This window comes from Bubalus kerabau, chromosome 1 (assembly GCF_029407905.1).
Source record: "Bubalus kerabau isolate K-KA32 ecotype Philippines breed swamp buffalo chromosome 1, PCC_UOA_SB_1v2, whole genome shotgun sequence".
NCBI lineage: Eukaryota > Metazoa > Chordata > Mammalia > Artiodactyla > Bovidae > Bubalus > Bubalus kerabau.
In genome coordinates this window covers 203,210,932-203,233,037 of record NC_073624.1, presented here as the reverse complement: position 1 = coordinate 203,233,037, position 22,106 = coordinate 203,210,932, and the positions used below count along the sequence as shown (strand labels likewise).

The 22,106-nt window shown below is 43.6% G+C and overlaps 1 protein-coding gene across 10 annotated transcripts in view; it reads left to right on the top strand.

Annotated features, from left to right (window-relative positions):
- Nucleotides 1-22,106, top strand: part of TNFAIP8 (TNF alpha induced protein 8) — a 143,252-nt gene that overhangs the window by 79,695 nt on the left and 41,451 nt on the right. Inside the window, exon 1 of one of the 10 annotated variants that reach the window (XM_055550195.1) lies at nucleotides 17,508-17,654. The exons of the other annotated variants lie outside the window; for them this stretch is intronic. Within the exon in view, the coding sequence (XP_055406170.1) occupies nucleotides 17,582-17,654 (73 nt within the window). The 5' untranslated portion in view covers nucleotides 17,508-17,581. Of the gene's footprint in view, nucleotides 1-17,507; nucleotides 17,655-22,106 lie in introns of those variants that run through there. 10 annotated transcript variants of the gene reach the window in all.

The window sequence follows — 22,106 nt, the reverse complement described above, 5'->3', positions numbered from 1 at the left end:
GGCAAGTTGTCTGCTGGGTTTTACTCCTCTTTGCCTTTTCCTGGCATGAGGCAGGCAGGAATTAGTGAGCTGGGTGGGGTTGGGGGTGGGATCAGCTTGCATTCACTCTTTTCCCAACCCTCCAAGCCTCTCCACACTCTTAATTTCTGCATTCCTGCTACCATTTGGGATGTCCTGTGAAGGAGCAGAGAAATTGGTGAATTCATTTACTTTTTTTTTTCGCCACACCATGCAGCATGCAGAACTTCCCTGACCAGGGATCAAAGCCATGCCTCCTGCAGTGGAAGCACAGAGTATTAACCACTGGACGACCAGGGAAGTCCTTCATTTACTTTTAGATATTGGTCATCCACAGGCCTCTCCTCCAAAGGATGCTTGTATTTTTAAAAGAACTTGAATGGTGGAACAGAAAACAGGGCAAAGTTTAGCGCAAAGTACCGCCTCTCTAATGAGAGTGTGTCCTGTAATGCTAAGAACATAATTTGAGGCTTGGGAGCCTCCCAGGCGCCTTAGAGGTAACATTTTATGTTGCCCTGCTTCAGGTAAGACCTGCTGGGCTAGCATGGAGAGGGGGGTTTGACTTTATTCTTTTTTATTTGTATAATTGAAACTTGTGTGAGAGTCCATGCAAATTATTGCAAATGTGTTTTTGTAAGAGATTGATGGCACCCTGCTTCCCTGTGTCTGGTACTGGCCAGTGGGAGACTATGTGACTTTAAATATTCCTTCAGCAAAACCACTGAAATCAAGTTGTGCTAAAACTGTGTTCTTCTGATAGTGTTTTCTCCTCAGAGTACTCTCCCTACTTACTCTTTTCAGTGGGATTCCATAAGTGAATAGTCCACCAATCCTTCCTCTCCTACCTTACATGAGTGCGTGCATGCTAAGTCACTTCAGTTGTGTCTGACTCTTTGTGACCCTGTGGACTTTAGCCCACCAGGCTCCTCTGTCTATGGGATTCTCCAGGCAAGAATACTGGAGTAAGTTGCGATGCCCTCCTCAAGGGGATCTTCCTGAACCAGGGATCAAACCCACATCTCTTATGTCTGCTGCATTGACAGGTGGGTTCTTTACCACTGGCACCACCTAGGAAGCCTCTCTACTACCTTAACACCAGTTTATTCTGCAAGGCCTTGCAATTTGGCTTTTATCTATAGTTCTGTTACTAAATAGTCTTTCTCAAAGATCCCAGTAACCAAATGATTATCATATCCATTGGTCTTCTCTTTAACCTTCCTTTCTGACCCTTTATTCTTGCCTCTGTAGACCGTTACACATGCTGTTAGCTCTACCTGGAACTGTCCCTCCTTCTCTCTCCTAACCTCCCTTTCTTTGGCTAATTCCTTGACTTTCAGATCTTAGTTTAGAAATCACTTCTCTCAGGAAGCCTTCCTTGATGACTCCCTCCTCCAGGTCCAATTTAGGTATTTGTCCTTTGAGTCTTCATAGCACCCTTGCTTGTGTGCTATTCATTTGTCCTACTGTATTTTAATTAGTGTTCTCCCTTCTGTACTCCCCTCTCCACTGTACTGTGGGCTCTGTGAGAGCAGGTACCATGGTGGTTTTATCTACACTGTTTACCTTATACCTAAACATGGTAGATGCTCAAAAAATATTTGCAGCATGAAGAACTGCAGAAATGCAGATGACGTCTGAACAGCAAAGTCTACAGCTTCCTCTAGAATAGATGATGAACCCCTGATTTTCTTTATCACCCTTTGGTTCTCCCTATGTCCCTGGACCTCCAATTAGAAGATGTAGAGGAGTTGTTGGATGCCTTCAATAAAATGTGGCATCTGACCCTGAAGAAGAAGAGAGGTGTCAAGAAATCCTTATCAATCCCATTTAGCCACTCATGACCAGGCAGCAAGTCTCTGTGTTGCTTATGGTGAACAAGTCATGGCCACCTGTTGTTGAAACCAGTGGAAAGAATGAGTTTTAAGGATTCTGACCACCAGCAGAAAGGGAAACACGTTTTTCAGGAGACCAGGCAAGTTGGTTGTGATGGTTTTATCATCAGCATGAAGAAAGAACTTAATGTCTGATTGGCATTAATGTCTGACTGTAGAGAAACACAGACTAAGAGAGGAACTGATAAGTATTATGTAGATGGTATTGTACTTTCCAGGTTATTTAAGAAATTTTCAAGATCATTTTAACTATTTGCAATTTCATGTTACTGATTTTAGAACCCAGTGTCCCTCCTCTCACCTCTGAACACGTTATTCTCCTATATTTAGAACATCACATCTGTGTGTAGATCTGTGTGTTGGGACGGGCTTTCTAGAGCAATTAAAAAGAATGTGAAATCTTGATCACATGTTTCTTCTTGTCTCTTGAAATTGGGTAAGAATTGTTGACCAGGTATACAGACTATGAAAAAAAGACAGATTTATGAGGGAAAGTTTAGTGAGAAAATGTAGGCTCTTATCTGTATTACAGAAAAGTGTGATTAACAGCAGTTGATTTTTTAGAAAAAAAAAAAAAAAAAGTATGTTCCATACCCTTCGTTCCATGAAGAGGAGAGATCCTATGCAATCTGTTGTAGACATTGTGCCATCAAAGGCTCTGAGGGCTGAAGGAACAGCAGCACTCCCCGAAGAGCCTTGGTCATCTGGGGAACCGGTCTGGTAGAAGAACGCATCCCCACTTTGGTTGTCCTGCTCAGATCTCAAACTCAGGTGGGAGTGGAGCCACCTTCCCCACTATCACACCTGTTCCGCCTCTGGACTTCTTTCCTGTTCACGTCTGGCTCCCTCTTCCTCCAAGTCAGTCAGGCTCTGAACCTCTGAATTGTCTCTGCTGTCTGATCTCTCTATATCTTTCTTCTTTGGGGGCATGTGGCCTGTTTGCCTTGAATTATAATGATTTGTGCTCTGCTTATTCAGACACATCCTAGGATGGAGAAAAGTAGCCTGGGATGAGGTCAGAGGACCTCATTCCAGTCTCATTTCACATTCAGTCCCAGCTAAGTGACCTAGGGCCAGCTGCTTCCTTTCTCTGAGGATCTGTGTCCTCATGGTTGGATAGCATCACCAACTCAATGGACATGAACTTGGGCAGAGTCTGGGACATAGTGAGGGACAGGGAAGCCTGGCATGTTTCAGTCCATGGGGCTGGGCAGACTCTGCGATATGGTTAGGGATAGGGAGGCCTGCATACTGCAGTCCATGGGGTTGGGCAGACTCTGGGAGATGGTTAGGGATAGGGAGGCCTGGCATGCTGCAGTCCGTGGGGTTTCAAAGAGTCAGACATGACTTGGCAACTGAACAACAACAACGACATCTTCACCAGAAGATTCCTTCCTTACAGGATTATTATGAGGATCAATGATGACATATGCAGAAGCACTTCAAGAGCTAGAAAATCTCACCCTCCTGAGGTGCAGTAAGAGCAGAGATGCTCTGTCATGTGCATGGCATAATACCTAGAACACTGTAGATGCTTGATAAACTACACTTATTAGCTATGATATTAAGAAATAAGCTTCATTTAAACACATAAATTGCTTGCTACTAAATTGCATTGCTGGTTCCGAATGTGGGTCTATGGCCAAGGAGGATATACTCTCCTTCTGGTTCACGTAACAGGATATTTGGAACCACCAAGGTGCTGCCTTTTCATTCATGGGTGAGTTTGATCCATTAAGAAAACAGGTGACAAAATTAATTACATATTGTACAACCATGGATCCCAAATTGGCCTTAGAAAAATGTAGCATGTTGTAAATGCAAACATCCTCTGAGGGAAAGCTTGTTCCTAAGAGGCTTGCTTAATAGAATGTTGATTGCCTGCGAGGAGTTCATGCCTTGAGTAAAAGGTGTCTGGAATTTCCATCTGACTTTATTAGTATATATATTCAGGTGGCCCAGTGCCGGATGTTAGTTCTTAAAGGAAACAGTGTTCCCACTCTGAAGAAGGTAAGGCCACTGCTCTTTGCAAGTGGGCAGCTTCTGCTTGTACCTTGCTGGCCCTGGAAATTCCATCACCTGAAGTGGAATTTTGTTCAATCCATCTTATTCGTGGCTCCAAAGACAACTGTGGTGGGTTTGATAGGGGGCTAATGAGGTTGCCTCTGTAAAGATAAGAACAATCCATTAGTTGAAGCCTACACTCCAGTGGCTTCTACTGGGGCTGTTTGCATTTGCTCAGCACTCTGTTTATGAGAATGTTAAGAGGAAGTACATCCATTCTGTGCATGTTGTAAAACAGAAGACTTGCAGCTGTCAGAATTATTTTCTTCTTGGCTCCTTATCTGGTAGAGTTTTGGATTGTTGCAGATTATCAGCCTCAGTTCTCCAGATGCAATGCAAATTTTCTTGTTTTCTGTCTTTGAAGATAACAGATATTTATGTACACAGTTCCTTGTAATATACTTTCAGGATAAGGAGAAATTAGGCTTATTCCTATATGTTGTCATAATTCAATATTATGAAATGAGTAAATGATTGTTTTATTAGTTGTATAGTGCATTCATAGAATCCAACCTATTCTACTCTCTAGAAAGGGAAAAAAAAAAAAAAAGCCCACAAGATACAATCTTCTGTTCCAAATAGCTTACAAATCTGCCTCAGAGACAACGAACATCGACTTTGTGTTAGAAGTTCACAGTGAAAGTTAAGTGCACTCTGCGCTCCTACTGAAGCTTTATGGGGGGATTGAGACTTGGGCTAGGCTTTGGGGTAAAAAGAAAAAAACAACAACAACAGTGTAACAGAGCAGAAAAAGTAGACCTGAAGCCTTGTTCCAGCAGCATGGCTGCACACGATGTCATGACGTGTGTTAAGCTTTGTTTCCAGTAATTTCCAGTTAATGAAAACAAGTATCAGAGTTTCTGAATGATTACTTACTTTTTGAATCATTCATATCTATTTGTGTCTATGCTCAGTCACTTCAGTCGTGTCCTACTCTGTGCGACCCCATAGATGGCAGCCCACCAGGCTCCCCCATCCCTGGGATTCTCCAGGCAAGAACAATGGAGTGGGCTGCCATTTCCTTCTCCAATGCATGAAAGTGAAAAGTGAAAGTGAAGTCGCTCAGCCGTGTCCGACTCTTAGTGACCCCATGGATTGCAGCCTAATAGGCTCCTCCGTCCATGGGATTTTCCAGGCAAGAGTACTGGAGTGGGTGCCATTTGTGTCTAGGGGACGGTACTCAGGATTTTGCCTCGAGCAGTGTCATTTCCATTCACTTGCATCGCCAGTGCTTTCTTTGTGAGAGAGAGGTCAGTGTTCCAGCTGTATCCTGGGACACCTGGCTCACAGCCTGCTTAGCTAAGCTGCCTTCACGGGGCAGGGACTGTGGCAGGTACGAATTATTGTATTTCTAGCCTCAGTGGGCATTTGAATTTTCAACCCGTGATCTCATTTAAGAGAGACCAGCTTGAGTCTGTTAGATAATACTAGGTCGAGATGACAGATTAACAGCTGTGGGAACAGAGGGGGAAAAGGCCTCTTCAGGAAACATTTAGATGGTGGGACTTAATGAAATGAGAAATAAGAGAACAGTAAAAAGAAAGAAAGAAGAGGGACTTCCTTCCACGGAGGTCCAGTGGTTAACACCTGCCATTGTTAGGATCCCACATGCCACGGGGTAACGAAGCCCAAGCTCCACAACTGCTGAGCTTGTGTGCTCTAGAGCCCGGGCTCTGCAGAGAAGCTACTGCAGTGAGAAGTCCAGGCACTACAGCTGAAGTGCTGTACACTCGCCACAACTAAAGAAACTTCATGCGTGCTGCATGAAGACCCAGCACAGCCAAAAATAAATAAATACTTTTTAAAAAAAAGAAAGAAGGGGCCACAATGCAGCGTAAGTCACTGGTAGTCATAAGTGTCTAGCTACCATTGTCTAAGTAAGAACAAATGTAATATTCTGAAGAAAACCAAGATGCTGGGGGTAGGGAAGGGATCTATCTGTACCTTCAAGTATAAGGATTCTCCGTAGATGAGTATCCTTCCAAGGTGAGCCTAAGGAACCTTCCAGGCAGACAGGGGCTGAGGGCAGCTAGAAACACATAGGTGGGAGCCAAGGTTCCCAACAGCTTCACTCGCGGAACCCACAGTGTCTCAGGAATTTTTTCATGTCATTCCCAGGACACAAGAGGTACCTGACAGTCTCACTTGTGACGTGTTAGGTCCCAATAACTTAATAAGTATTCACTTACTAATAACTTTGTAGGCATGTGGAAATATACATAGATTGAAATGTTCAAAAATAATATTTTTATTTCATTCTCTACCAGTTACTTACTGATGGAATGGGTGCATCTGTTGGGCCTTGCATGTTTCAGTCAGGATCCAGTCAGGAGATAAACCACATGATAATTAGAGTAGGAATGTGTGATATAAAGAAATGCTAGCTAGTGAAACAGTATGGCAGCTCCTAAAAACTTAAAAGTAGAATTACCATCTTCTTGTTTATTTGTGCCTTGACTGTTTGCGACCCTATGGACTGTAGCCTGCCAGGCCCCTCTGTCCATGGGATTTCCCAGGCAAGATTACTGCAGTGGGTTGCGATTTCCTTCTCCAGGGTATCTTCCCCATCCAGGGATCGAACCCACATCTCCTGCTTGGCAGGCGGATTCTTTACCGCTGAGCTGCTGTTATGACCAAACAATTTCCACTTCTGGATGTGTACCCAAAAGGAGGGAAAGCAGAGACTTGAGCATGTATTTGTATACCCATATTTATAGCAGCATTATTCACAATAGCCAAAAGGTAGAAGCAATCCAAGTGTCCACTGATGGTTGAAAGGAGGAAACAAATCATGATATATACACACAATGGAGTATCATTCAGTTTTAAAAATGAAGGAAATTCTGAAATATGCTCCAACATGGATGAATCTTGGGGATATTAGTGAAATAAACCAGTCACAGAAAAGACAAATACTATGTAATTCCATGTATATGGAGTACCTAGAGTAGTCAGATTCAGAAAGAAAACACAGGATGATGATTGCCAAGGGCTGAGGAGAGGGGAGAATGGGGAGTTAGTGTTTAATGAGTACAGAGTGTCCATTTCCAAGATGAAAAGCATTCTGGAGATGAATGGTGGTGAGACTGGGACAACAAAGTATGTGTACTTAATCCTATTGATCTGTATAGCTAAAAAATGATCAAGATGGTGGTACTTTTATATGATGTGCATTTTACCACAATTGAAAATACTAATTAAAAAAAGTTAAATAAATATTCATTTTGCTGAGGGCTGGCTGTTAGGAAGAGAACTCTAAAGAATAGGGGAATAGCAAATATAAAAAGCAGCCCCTTCCTGTGGGCTTGAAACAGGGTACCAAACCCAAACTTCCTCTCTCTCCTACTCTAGACCTTGTTGGAGAGAAGGTAGCTAGCCTGGCTCCTTGAGTGGCAGAGAAGTCACAGCACTGCTGTGCAGGTAGAACTTGCTGGAAATCCGTCCTCTAGGATGCTGAGGAAATCCGTTCATGGGGAGGTTTTTCACTGAAGGTGCTCTGCCACAAAACCTCCTACAGGGGATGCCAGCAGAAGCTGCTGGAGGCTGGTTGTTGCTGACCACCACGTACAGCAGGAGCCAGTTTTTGAAGAAGGTGCCTGCATTACAGGAACTGGGGGCTGGAGAAGTCATGCGTGCTTGTGGCAGCTTGCAGCCAAGCACACCAGAACCAGGAAGCAAAAGCTCTTCTTCCTGTAATGTCTCTCCATGATGACACTCCAGTGACAAAGCTTAGGATAGCACCAGCTGGCAAAATAAAAAATATGTAAAGTCTCATCTTTATTTTTTCACAGCAGGTAAGGTGGCTCAGTGGTAAAGAATCCACCTGCCAATCCAGGAGATATAGGAGACACAGATTTGATCCCAGGGTCAGAAAGATCCCCTGATGGTGGAAATAGCAGCCCACTCCAGTTGGAGATTCTCCCATTGCCTAGAGAATCCCATGGACAGAGGAGCCTGGTGGGCTATGGTCCGTGGGATCCCAAACAATCAGACAGGACTGAGCGTGCACGCGTGAATGAAAGGTGAATTGGAGCCGTGAGACAATAAATTGATAACTGGGCACCTCATAGCTTCTTAAAATCAAATTGAAATCAAATTGGATCCACTACCCTCATTTCTTCTTTCATGTTACTTTTCAGATAATATTTGCTTTTTAGTATAGCAACTGCCAACAACCTAGCTTTGCACAGAAATGACATCAAAAGAAATGTATTACAGTCTAATGTTATGCAACGAACTGGCTTGAACTAGTAGTTTACACAGTGTCTGAGAGACATTGAATAACGCTGTGTCCTCCTCAAAAATTTAAAGTATCCTGTAACACCCCTGTCAGTTAGCTGTAGTGCTCTCAGGTACCATGGCACAATATGAAGATCTCAGGGCTAAAAACGTGAGACTCTTTAGCCAACTCTGACCACATCGCTCTCATATATGAGAATCTAAGGTACTGATGTGCTTAAGAGTACAGAAGAGTAATGTGTAGTGTAAAAATTGTACAGGGTCAGTATTACTTCAGAAGATCTTTCAGGAAGTTACCAGATTGGAGAATAGCATACTGTCTTCCAGTAAGTATAGGACTTACAGTAAGTGTTTCCTCTAGCATTGGAGCAGGTTCCTGTTTCTTTAGAACTGGATGAAATAGTTGCCTTGTCTTCCGAGGCTCTTTGACATGAAAAAATCCATAGCTGTAGCTACAGCATTCATCATCAACATGCATAAGATGCTCATAGTGTAAGAGGCAATGCTGAGACAAGGCTCAGGGAGGGAACAGCAAAGTCCTAACTCTATCCCATGCTTATTCTGCAGCAAAAATCACTTACTGGTGGCTGATGCACCATTTAGGTTGTTATTTCCTCTCTTCATCTGTCTGTTTTAGGCTGATGGTACATAGTTGAAATTGAGAAAGTTGAATGCCATTCAAGAGGACTTTACTGAATTCAATAGTAAAAATTCTATTGAGATAGTTATGTATGTATGTGAGTGAAAGTCGCTCAGTCGTGTCTGACTCTTTGTGACCCCATGGACTATAGAGTCCAAGGAATTCTCCAGGCCAGAATACTGGAGTGGGTCCTTTCTCTTCTCCAGGGGATCTTCCCAACCAAGGGATCTAACCCAGGTCTCTCACATTGCAGGTGGATTCTTTACCAGCTGAGCCACAAGGGAAGAATGTTAAAAAGTTAGTGTTTTTTTTTTTTTAAAAAAAGCTTTTGGCTTCCTGATAGCTCAGATGGTAAAGAGTCTGCATGCAATGCATGAGACCCGAGTTTGATCCCTGGAACGGGAAGATTCCCTGGAGAAGGGAATGTCTACCCACTCCAGTATTTTTGCCCGGAGAATCCCATGGACGGAGGAGCCTGGCAGTCTACAGTCCACGGGGTCGCAAAGAGCTGGACACAACTGAGCGATTTCACTTTCACTGTTCTTTATGTTCTAGTAGAAACAGAAAAGTGAAAGTGTCAAGTTCCTCAGTTTACCATCTGAGCCACCAGGGAAGTCCTAGAAAATGGATGGACTTAATAAGACCTTTTATAGGTAGGTAGGCAGGCATACCGTTCATGTTATTGATTTCCCAGAAGAATCATTCATTTTGGTGATGTTTAACAATTTTGTGAATCATAATTGATACATGTTTCTGTATAACTTTTCTTTAAAGAGAAGCTGAATAACTTAAGTTTTGTAAGCTGACCCATTCAAAAGGACAAACTTCTGATCCACGCCTTTCAGTGCTACCTGCAAAGCAGCCTTCCCTTTCCCCCTGAAACACTTTTTGGATAAGTTCTGTTTGGGTTCATGTTTTCACCTCCTGCTGAGTTTGTTGACTGAGTTTTAACCTTGGCTGCTTTCAGCGGGCAAACCTGTCTAGCCCTGTAGCTTCGTCTCCTGGTGTTTTCTGTCTCTTAAACAGTGATGGGTTGGCAAAAATATTAACTTGACAGAGATTCTACCCATGTCAGAAACTCACTGTTAAAATCCAAGTATGACAACTTGGAGTGGATTAGACTTTCAAACAGATATCCGAACAGGAGTCTGTGGTCCAGATTCCACATATGAGCACTACTTCTGTTTTCTTGTGGATTTCAAATGTTGTTCAGAAACTGGAATACAGTTCATAAATGCTTGATGGGATCAAGGGGGGCCATTACCCTCCCTGTCTTGGCCGCCTTTTCTACCTCCTTGGAGTAGAGTGAACACACAGGAGAGAAAGAGATTGTCACTGCTGCTGCCTTAAGCAAAGCTGCTTACTTCTGAATTCTTCATGATAATCAATAGCAGATGTGTGGCCAGCCCTGGAAAGTTGCATAACTGTCTCACGTTGCATTCGATTGCAATCGCTAGCCAACATGAGGGGGGTCTCCATTAGGCAGTTGAAAAGGAAAATTTTGTTTATCTTATCATAAAATTATTTTCTTGCTGTAAGTGGTAAAAGCAGTGGTTAGGGTGGAAGTAATTTGAATAGCACTGCCCTTAAACATGAATTTCAGTTCATGATAAGGAGGAACTTTCTAATGATTAGAGAGGAAGTGGGGCTTTGTTAAAGCAGTGAGTCTCTGTTAATAGAAGTAATCAAGGAGAGTCTGGATGAAGGCTTGCTGCCTGTGATGTGTCTAGGGGATGGCTTCACAGCCAGGAGAGGATTAGAATAAGTGACCTGTAAGTTTACTTCCAAGTCTGAGTTTCTATGACTAAGAGCATTGATTACTTTTTCCTCCTGTTCCTTTTCTGAAGGTAAGTCAGGGATGTATAGATGTGGCACTACCTTCTGGGCCCAGTCTCAGCCCTGCCTCTCTCATTCCTGGTGAATCCCTTTGTAGCCCATCTCAGGTTATCCCTGGTTGACCCCGTTAATCAAGGTACAGTGAGGTTTGGACCTTTTTTTGCTGGACCACACACAGTAAATTGCCCACACCTATGTGGGACTTCTGTACAGTCAGCATTTGCTGCTGCTGCTGCTAAGTCGCTTCAGTCGTGTCCGACTCTGTGCGACCCCAGAGACGGTAGCCCACCAGGATGCCCCGTCCCTGGGATTCTCCAGGCAAGAACACTGGAGTGGGTTGTCATTTCCTTCTCCAGTGCATGAAAGTGAAAAGTGAAAGTGAAGTCGCTCAGTCGTGTCCGACTCTTAGCGACCCCATGGACTGCAGCCTACCAGGCTCCTCCGTCCATGGGATTTTCCAGGCAAGAGTACTGGAGTGGGGTGCCATTGCCTTCCAAACGGATGCTCCACCACCTAAAATAGTCTGGCCTTATTCATGAAAGTGATTAGGGGGATTTCATAATTTTCAGTGCTTCATCACATTCATGACTCATTTTTATTTTTACTACTTTGTGGAATAAGTGGCATTATTCCCATTTTACAGATGGGCAAACTGAAGCTCAGAGAGGTTAAATGGCTTGCAAATTTTAGAAGAAAAGTGATAGAAGAATGAATAGAAAAATAAAATCCTATTGTCAACGAGACAGTGCTTACTGGGTTTATGGCAATCAGGCCCAGGTCTCCCAAACTGAGTCTGGCTTTCTTTGCCCTGCTTCTGGCAGCCTTACATCCAAGGGAGTTTAGTTGGGGTCTTGACTGAACTTTTAATTAAAAAAAAAAGTATTTGTAGTTTCATGTAGCTGAATAAATAGAAGCTATTAAACTTACGGCTTATTTAAAGCATTGAATATCAGTAATGGGATAGTTTTGATTTGAGGCTGTGATCTAAGCCTGTGAACAGAACCATCTGAGCATTCCATCCTAGAATCATGACCAACTCAAACTCTTTGGGAATCTCCCAGTACAGCAAACTTTGAATTATTCCTCTGCAAAATAAAGGTCTCAAATTTTACTTGAGTAGTTTAATAGAATGAGAAAGTCTGGATATAGAAGACAGGAGGCCTGGTCTGCATCTACTGTTGTCTCAAGAACATTATTGCTTAGTTTTGTGACCTTGAGCAAATTGTATAACCTCCCTTTCTTTAATTACATGTCTGTAAAATGAGTATGATGATCCAAGGGAGCTAATTGGGAAGTCTGCATAAAGCCTATGCAAGGCATAGTAAATGCAAGCATCCTAGCTAAGTCTTACAAAAGAAAGATCCAAAGTCATAAATTCTTCAGGTAATATTTTCAGACCTGATTTTGAGTGTGTGTGTTGTTTCATCGTCTGCTAAAAGTTTTTACTTTTCTCCTAAGAAAGATTTCTTAGGAGAAAAAGAAAAGCAAACAATGAGAGCCTAGGAAACAAGTGCCTCCCAGATGTACTGTTTTCTCCCTATGCATGCTCACCCCAGATGTCAGCACTTCTCATTTCCTCAGAATTATCCACTCACACCCAGAGCAGTAGTGAGCCTGGAGGATTTACGGAAAAAGCCATAGGGAAGACTGAAGAGCGGGTTTACACAGAACAAACTTCTGACTCCCAAGCACGGCCCCTGGGAGGCAGCTTTCCCCATCCTTTGACTCGACACTCATCGTCAGCCTTCTTCCTTGACTCACAGCACTTCTGTCCTGCCTCCCAACCTCCCCTGCCTCATCCCAGTACCAGCAATGCGTAAGCAGGAGGCCATTTGAGGCTCAGGGCTTGGGCTCCTGAGAAGGTATATGAGAGATTTCCACTGTCATTTGAGTGGCCCTTTCTCCACTTTTGGTAAATCAACCTTTCTTAAGGCATGAAGAGTGAGATCACTTGGGCTAGGCAGGGACTCCGGTGAGATACCCAATTAACCCCACTCCTTTTGGAAGGTTAAGTGTAAGATGTCTAAGGAGCTTAAGAAGGATGCAGAGCCTGCAGTCACAACCAGGTGAGGCCAAGAACACAGGTCCCTCTGTGAGGAGAGGGACTGAAAGCCAACTTTATATATAGAGCATGGAAGCCTGTAAAGACTCTCAAGGGTGTAGACATAAATAATACAAGAATAGATGAGGAAAGCTTCAAAGTCAAATAGGAGAAAGCCACTTTTTATACTAAGTAAACAACTCTTTTTCACCACCCCCCCTTCTGACTTAAATGTTGTTTGTATAGATTCAGCCTGTCAGCAAGGCAGAAATAAAAATATCGATAAAATTACCATTTTTTTGCGGTATGGAATTCTTAGACCTAGAAGCTGTAAGTGAAAGTCATTCATTTGTGTCCAACTCTTTGCTACCCCATGGACTATACAGTCCATGGAATTCTCCAGGCCAGAATACTGGAGTACTAGCCATTCCCTTCTCCAAGGCTAGAAGCTATGCTGCTGCTGCTGCTAAGTCATGTCAGTCGTGTCCAACTCTGTGTGACCCCATAGATGGCAGCCCACCAGGCTCCCCCGTCCCTGGGATTCTCCAGGCAAGAACACTGGAGTGGGTTGCCATTTCCTTCTCCAGTGCATGAAAGTGAAAAGTGAAAGTGAAGTCGCTCAGTCATGTCTGATTCTTCGAGACCCCATGGACTGTAGCCTACCAGGCTCCTCTGTCCATGGGATTTCCTAGGCAAGAGTACTGGAGTGGGTTGCCATGAAGCTATAGGTCTATACAAATTGACAGAGACGCTTAGTCTTTTTCGCTGCAGAGAACTTACCACATTCTCTAATGTGATCAGAGTGTGGTTCCTCCTGGTTGAATTGTACCTTCTCTTCCCAATTCTGCTGGGCTTTTCTTCTAAGTCTGAACACTTGCTGACCTTCCCTGTTCTTGGCAGACATCTGGGCGGCTGTAAGGAAAAGGCCCAAAGCCCAGGCATTTTTCCAACAGCTTTATTGATGCATAATTTAAGAGAAGATGTTTCTGCTGTTCTATGATAAAGTTCAGTTGAGAGGTGGTGTTAATATCTTCCTTAGAACCAAGGTCACTTGGAAGGTTGAACTCCAAGTCTGTGATCAAAATTACCAAAATTTGCCAGTAAGCTCCAGGTGAGCAGAGTTCTTTTACATGTGACACATATAAATATTTGGTAATGACTGACTGAAAAAAAAGAAAAAGAAAAAGAAAAAAACCACCAGAAGCTTGGTGGTGATGGTGTAGCTGCTAAGTCCTGTCTGACTCTTGCCACCCCAATGGACTGTAGCCCACCAGGCTCCTCTTTCCATGGGATCTCCCAGGCAAGAATACTGCAATGGGTTGCCATTTCCTCCTCCAGAAGATCTTCCTGATCCAGGGATCTCAGATTCTTAGCTTGCATTTTAACTCAGGTGGCGTGCAAGTGGTAAAGAATCCGCCTGCCAATGCAGGAGATATAGGAGATGTGGGTTCGATCCCTGGATTGGGAAGATCCCCTGGAGGAGGAAATGGCAACGCACTCCAGTATTCTTGCCTGGAAAGTTCCATGGACAGTGGAGCCCGGTTGGCTATAGTCCATGGGGCCGTAGAGAGTCAGACATTACTAAGTAAGCTCTTACCTACATGAACGTAGGTAAGCTACTATTTTTAGGCTACTATACAGAGAGTGCTGTGGAAAAAATAAACAGAAAGCTCTGCACAGTTTTTCTGATGATTTCATAGAACATGTACAAAATATATACATCATTTTAACTGACATCCTGATGTTACATATTATACAGTTGTAGTTCAGAGGAGTGAAGTAAGAATTCAGAAAGAGCTAATTAGAGGCAGACACTGAACTCATACTTTATTTTACTAATACAGTCAGCTGGTTTCTCCTTTTAGGTGGCTAAGGAAATTTAGATAAATTTGCAGTTAACCACAAAACAAAGAAATAAATGCTTCCAAACAATAAAACATATGTCTATAAAACTTCTGAGAAGAATGTGGATGCTTTCACATGGGGAAGTCATAGACTATCTGGAAATTTGGATCCTAAAGAAGAGTGGTTTTGGAGGAGGATAGGACAAAATGGAGAGAGGCTAAGATACACTCACAAAATAAACCGAGCCTGCCTTGCACTGGAGCTAGATCGGGACTTTGTTCCTTAAGGTGACTGCTGGGCTACGTTTAAATACAAAAGAAGTTTCTTGCCAGGTTTCTTGAGGACCCCAGTGAAAGTCAAAGATCAACCTAGCTGCTAAAATGATTCTAAATTGGATTAAGAGGCTGACACAGCAGTGCTTTAACTGTTCATTCAGCAGTTGTTCTCCTTGGCTAACCTGAGCCAAGCTGAGGGCCTTTTTGTGAACCTAGCGTAAAAACAAGTCGGATGTTAAGGACATGTACTTTAACACACTTGTGTGGTTTGAACATAATTGGACTTGCAGAAAGACTTTTTATAAATCACTCTTATGGGGGCACATTCTGAAGGAAGAGGGTAAAAGTGAGCCCTTCCTGTGACTGGTGAGATGGACTTTGTGTTGTGTGAATTTGCATAATCATCACCTTGAAAAGGTGTTGCGTCTTACTCCAATTATAGATGAATGGAAGCTATCTTTGTGAAGTTCACAGCCTTGGTGAGATGCTGCTGGGCTCCTGGCAGACATCTGTGGAAGTCTGGGCTGCCATGGGGGAGGGCAAAGGACAGATGGTGTGTGTGGGGTGGGGTGGGGGGACTTCCAGAATGATTCCTTAGACAAGACAGGAAAGGTCGCTTCTGACTAGTGAGGGAGCATGTCTCAGAATGACCTTCATGTCTCCTCCGTAAGTCTGAAGTTACAGAATGAAGTTACTAAGTTATTGCATCTTAGCAGCTCAAGATGTGTGGCACAGGGGACCTCGAAGTTAACTGGGACTTTCAGAAGGGTGCAGCCTGGTGAGGTCAGCTTCCGGAAGGCTCCACAATACTGATACTTTCCAGATGTTTCTCCTCTTTTCTCCTTTCTGACCAGCTATGTCTTCCTCTCATCATTCTGTCCTGTCCTTTCAGGGAATTGAGATGAAATACTGCCTGGTGTCTGGGGCGTGATAGAATCACTCAGCAGTAGGAAGTGATTTAATATCTTATATTAATATTTATAATAGTCTTCACTGCTTGTGACTCGCATAAACACTCTTTTTTCCTGTTCAAACCCAATATTGGAATAAAACGCTAGAGTATCTTTTACAAAAAATTACTTTTAATGGTGCAGTAGTTTGTAATAATCTGAGTAGGAGTTTATGGTTTTCAAAGCACTTTTTGCTTATATTACCTTATTTAATCCCCAGAATAAATCTGAGGAGTAATTAATACTCTTTAAACTCTCTTTTTCCAGATGAGGAAAGGGAGGCCCAGAGAAGTTAAATAATTCACTCAAGGTCATACAAATAATAAATGGCAGAACTAAATCTTAATTCAGACTCTACATCTGTATCTTTTGGGGAGGGATTGGGGGCAAGAGGAGAAGGGGACGACAGAGGATGGGATGGCTGGATGGCATCACTGACTTGATGGACGTGAGTCTCAGTGAACTCCGGGAGTTTGTGATGGACCTGGAGGCCCGGCGTGCTGCGATTCATGGGGTCGCAAAGAGTTGGACACGACTGAGCGACTGATCTGATCATTAAATTTATATTTACTATAGAGCCTATTCACTAAATTTACTGTAGACCCTCTCTTCTTGTTTTTTGCCCGTATAAAATGAGGGAAATGATAGAAAGGAAAGCAGCTGGAAAATAAATTTATTAAAAGAATGTAACTTTTCTCACAGTTTCCTAATGGATCTTTCAGGTACGTTATTTGAGGACCTGTTGCCTTATATCTGTAGTAAAACTAGTGCTCTGCAAATTCCTCCATTAAGACAGGTATGTCAGTGGCAGCTCTTGTTCCCCCTTCACCAAAAGAGAAACTAAGGCTTCACAAAACTGAGACGTTCCTCTCAGCTGGTGGGCCCGACCAGGGGGCAGAATTGAGATCTCCTCCAAGGACTCTCCAGCCTCTTTATTCTCTCAGCGTTTCAAAAGCCTGAATACCTCCCCGACCCCGACCCCCACTCCCTGACCCCCGCCTTTGGCTTGCATCCTTCGAAGAAGAGAGTGGCGCCCCTTCCGTCTGGGAATAGCCCTTTGGGGTAACTGCAGAGCACTTAGTGCAGCCAGGTTGGGGTTTGAGTAAGTCATGCGGGTTATACTGAATGACTAAGCCTTCTGGTCTGCTTTTCCTGTGCAAAGGTAAGGGTGGAGTTCCCGCCTACCCGCACCTTTCTTCAAAATGCCCCCTTCCTGGACTTGTGCTGCAGGTCCTTCCAGCCTCATGGACCAATATCCACGTTACTTTGCTGCAAAAAATAATGTACAAAACCCAGCAGCTTTAAAATCCTTCATTTTGGGCCTTTAAGACCCCAAGACACAGAAAGTTAAATGGGCGTCGAAAAATGGAACCTAAAGATGGAGGTGCATGTCTTTGACCGCGTCTGCATTTGTGATTTATGTAAAACAGCAGAGATGTGCCTTTCTTTTCTTCCCTGCATATCGATTTCCCAGGCGTGGCCCATCCTGGGTCCCGGAGGCCGGCGCCCCTCTGCCGGGCCCCTCCGCAGATCAGCCCCACCTGCGTGCGCCCAGCCACGAGCCGCCAGGTCGCCCGCCTGCGACGGGCTGGGGCGCGCGGCCCCGGGGGCGGACTCCCGCCGCCCAGCTGAGACGCGATTCGTCACTCTTGCAAAACTTTCCCCCTGAAAATCCCTGCACCAGAACCAGCCCTCCCGCCCCGCGGAGGTTTTGATTTTAGAGACTTTCCTTCCTTTTTATTTTCTGTGTGCTGGTTTTGGCTGCCAGCTCGTGCAAGTACATGTCCGCGGTCGTCGCCCCTGCAGCCGCCTACCCGGACACCATGCACTTCGAGGCAGAAGAATCCAAGGAAGGTACGATTTGGATTTGGCTGAGGGGTGCCCCGCCAAGTTCTGCGGAGGAATGTGGAAGTAGGGCGGCGGGGTAGTGGAGCAGATAGGAGTTTAAAAGTGAGCGATGGGTACTTTGTCCGTTCTGACTGCGCCTTCGCTGCTGGTTTCAGGGCGACTGTGCCGAATACACTTCTCACCCCGCGGCCGGTCAAAGGGGAGGGAGGAAGAGTCAATCCTGGCTCTGCCAGCCCACTAAACGCTGCTTTCTAGATCTTTCTGGAAACGAACAGCCCCAGTATTGACTCCAAGAATGCGAAATGTACTTAGAAGAGCACTGCCTGCCTGCAGTCGGGACAGTAGAAAGCTGGATCCCCTGGAAGAGCCCTAAGAGTCCAGGGTCCCTTGAAAAGGGATTTGAGAAATTGGAAACTTTGTGTGTTTCCGGCTAAAGGGGGAAGCTGCGTGCGGGGGAGAAGTGAAAGATCTTTATTTGAGAAATAGGTTTTTTTTTTTTAATCCTTGCTGACTTTTCAGCAGTGAATTTATTTTGTTGGGGGGCTTTAAGGGGGCTGAGAGACGGCTTGTGCAACTTGAAACTGAGAAGAGTTTGTCTGTTTCTAACTTTGCCAAAGCAAAGGGTTTCCATTTACTCCTAACAGAGCGGGTGACAGGGCTGGAAAAGCTCCAACCAAAACACAATTATACGCTGGTATTAGTTCGGGGAGTTTATTTGTGTGTGAGTGTTTGTATGCTTTGTTTCCTGAAACTTTATGTATACAAAAGTCCTCTTGTAAGTTGAGGTAAAAGTGGGGGAAATGAGAGAGTAAGAGAGCAGACTGTGCAAGATTGTGAAATTTCTTTCTTTTTAAGTAGTCTCTTGGGAAACGGGTAAATTTCGAATCAATCATAGCAGCTCAGAGAGCCTGAGGAGCAGAAAGGAACCCCATCGTTTCTCGGTTTGGTAGATAGATACCAGTCAGGGAGAGCCCTGGAAATTTGTCCTCTTCTTTTCCTGATTCCCATCCCTAAAGTTAAGCCCTGTATTTCAAGATGTGGTCTCTGTGGGCTGAAATTTCCTTTATTGTGCTGTGTGAGGGAAGCAGTCAATAAAAAACAGTCTTGTTTAATAGAAATATGGGACTGGTGTGAATGAGAAATGACAGCCAGGAGCATTGTTTTTGAGCTTGATGTGGGAACTTGGGGGATTAATGTTTCTTTGCTGCCGTGGAGTCTGTACTGATGGAGCTTTGTGCTGTTGGAAGCTTTTCTTTTAAACACTGATGTACAACTGGGGTTGAAGGCACATGGGCTGAGAGAAGCCAATAGTGAACTTTTATATGAATTACAAGTAGCACTTACATTGGTATTTTTCTCCCAGGCATGCTTTTTTCTTTTGGGGAAAAACAAACAAACAAACAAAACAGTGAGGAGAAAGTGGAAAAACAGTATCCCAAAGCATATTCTTTGGGATACATTCTTTCAGCCAGCACCCACATTCTTCTTTCCAGCCCAACTCACCCATTGCAAGCCTGAAAACTGGAGGTGAAGAGGTGCCTTAATGCACACCCCCTTGTTCCTAACCTTTCCCTTCCCCTTGCCATCATTATATTCTGCAAATCTGTAGCAAATTGTCCTCCCTCTGTTATTTACTGAATGCTCAACATGTTTCTTTTTATATAATATGAGGTGCTTGAGTTTTAAGTTGATGGCAGTTAGAATAGGATGTAGAATAACTCTTGAGGGAGATTAAACGAATACTTGATTAACAAATGGAATCATAGTAGCTTCTACCAGGAAATAAAGGACTAGTGTGTGTATACGTGTGTTTGTGTGTGTGCGTGTGTGTCCTGGGCAGTTCTGACAAGATTTGTTATTGGCTGTGATCTAGAATCCTCTGTTTAGCTACCACCACTCAGAAAGGAGCAATGCCGTTTATTTTTATTTTTTAAAAAAGATTTTTTGATGTGGACCATTATAAAGTCCTTATCAAATTTGTTACAATATTGCTTCTGTTTTATGTTTTGGTTTTTTGGCCCCAAGGCATGTGGGATCTTAGCTCCCCAACCAGGGATCAAACCCTCACCCCCTGCATTCAAAGGTGAAGTCTTAACCACTGGACCACCAGGGAAGTCCCTCAGTGCCTTCCCTCAGTTATCTTTATTGTGTATCCTTACTAATTCTGTCCCTTCTCCTTAGCTTTTTTTTTTTCTCCTTGTGGATTTATGTATCCCATCTAGTGTGAGATCACCACAAGTTCTTCACAGTGTCCGCATTGCAAGCAAATTGCCTTCTGATGCTTCATGCCTGATTTGCCATACTGGGAGATACTTTAAATCATTAGTCTGAACTGCAGTGAGAGACTAGTATATGTTGTTTAGGGTTGAATATGAAACAAAATATCTGGTTGAATTCAGAAATCCTTGCAGGCCAACATATTTGTGTATGTGAGTAAATGTAGAAGCAAATGACTGGGGATATTGTTAAGCCACCATAGCTTAGGACAAACTTGACTCTGTGCCAGGAGTGCTGAACCTCCGTCCTCAGTCAAAAGCCACCTCCTAAAGAATCAATTTAATTTTTCCTGCTTACAAATGAATAGGTGATTGTGCTTGAGTCTTAAACAGAGAAAAAGAACTCAGACCTTGCTCGATTAGAAGCTGAGTGAGTTTAAGATATCCTGGCATAATATGAATAGGAAAGCAAGAGAAAGGGAGGAAGAAACCTACTTTATTAAACAGGGGAAGACTGTTGAAAAAAGAATATCAACAGTTTCCCATGGATGGGGGTTTCCTGAGGAGATGCATTGATGGCCATATTTTTGGCATTTAATTGATTCCTGTTGAATAAATTTCTTAATTATGAGGTAGGAGAAATGAATCGCAGTTAAGATCTCTGCAGATCTTTCTAGTGCTAAGCATCGAGGGGTCTGGGGCTCCTCTGACTTGGTTATTGAAGCTTTGGTACCAAAAAATGAGGAGGCCACTATTAAGAAGCTGCTTTGGGAGGGCTGAGCTGTGAGTGAGCTCGGCTCCCCCTCTCTTGCCCATAATAGCACTTCCCGCCACCGCCTCACCTAGTTCTCTCATGCCTCACCAGGACTGCTATTTCACAAAGAAAACAGTAGCCATTAGGCAACTCCCTCACTTCCTGCTTTCAGACCGACAGATTCACCTTTATCCACACCCATCCTCCCAGTGTCTGTGGAACAGGCGTGGTTCCTGTTGGAAGGAGCGGAAGGAGGCTCCTTCCACTGTGGGCTCCTCACTGCACCAGTTGGCCTCACGTCTTTCCTGGCTCCTTCCCTTCTGTGTATAGATGGGCCCAAGCTCCCTACTTTGGGGGTGTTGGCACTTGATGATCTTTCTGCCTGAAATTCTTCTCCCCACCTGACCCCCTTTCCCTGGTCGGGTTTTTGGGTTGGAAGGCCCTTTCTGAAACTCCAACTTTAAAATCCCTTACTGCAGTCTCTCAGAACACCTAACCTTTTTGTGGCCAATACCACATTGTTTAGCATCTTTCTCTAGACCACAAGCTCTTGAGGGCAAGACCATGTCTGTTTTATTCCCCACTGTGTCTCCAAGACCTATGCAATGAGAGGTGATCATTCAGTATTTATAAAATGAATGAATGATCTTCATTCCTTAGAGGTAATCCTTAGTACTTTGTTAATTTTAGGCATATATTTCTCCTATAAAATGAACCTGCTTTTTTTTTTTTTTCTTTTTTCCCTTTTGCATGATGCCTACTTTCTCACTCTTCGTCATCCTTCATCCACTGAAGTCAGTCTTTTTCTCCATTCAGTTCAGTTCAGTCGCTCAGTCGTGTCCAACTCTTTGTGACCCCATGAATCGCAGCACGCCAGGCCTCCCTGTCTATCACCAACTCCCGGAGTTCACTCAGACTCATGTCCATTGAGTCAGTGATGCCATTACTCCACTGAAACTACCCAAATCACCAGTGACTTCCCAGGTGCCAAAACCACCAGTGAAACCACCAGCATTCATATTTTCGTCCCGATCTTACTTGACTTGGTTTTGCAGTGCTTAACACTAGAAGACCAGTGTCCTGGCAGTCCTAGATTCCTTCCTTAGTTCCTATACCTCTACACTCTCTAGCTGTTTCTTTCTAACCTCTTAGAGCACCAGTCTAGGCTTTTCTAAAAGTTAACTGTACAGCCAGCTGCCTGGTAAACACCATGCTTTTTTTTTTAGAGTGCAGTATAGCTGGTTTACAGTGTTGTGTTAGTTTCAGGTGTACAGCAAAGTGGTTCTATGTGTGTGTGGAGCAAAGTGGTTATATGTGTGTGTGATATATATATAATATAAAATGTATATTATATTATTAACATTATATTAATATATTTATATATATTATATAAAATAATATAATATATATAATATTCTCTTCCATTATAGTTTGTTGTAAGATATTGAATATAGCTTCCTGTGCTATACAGTAGGACGCTGTTGGTTA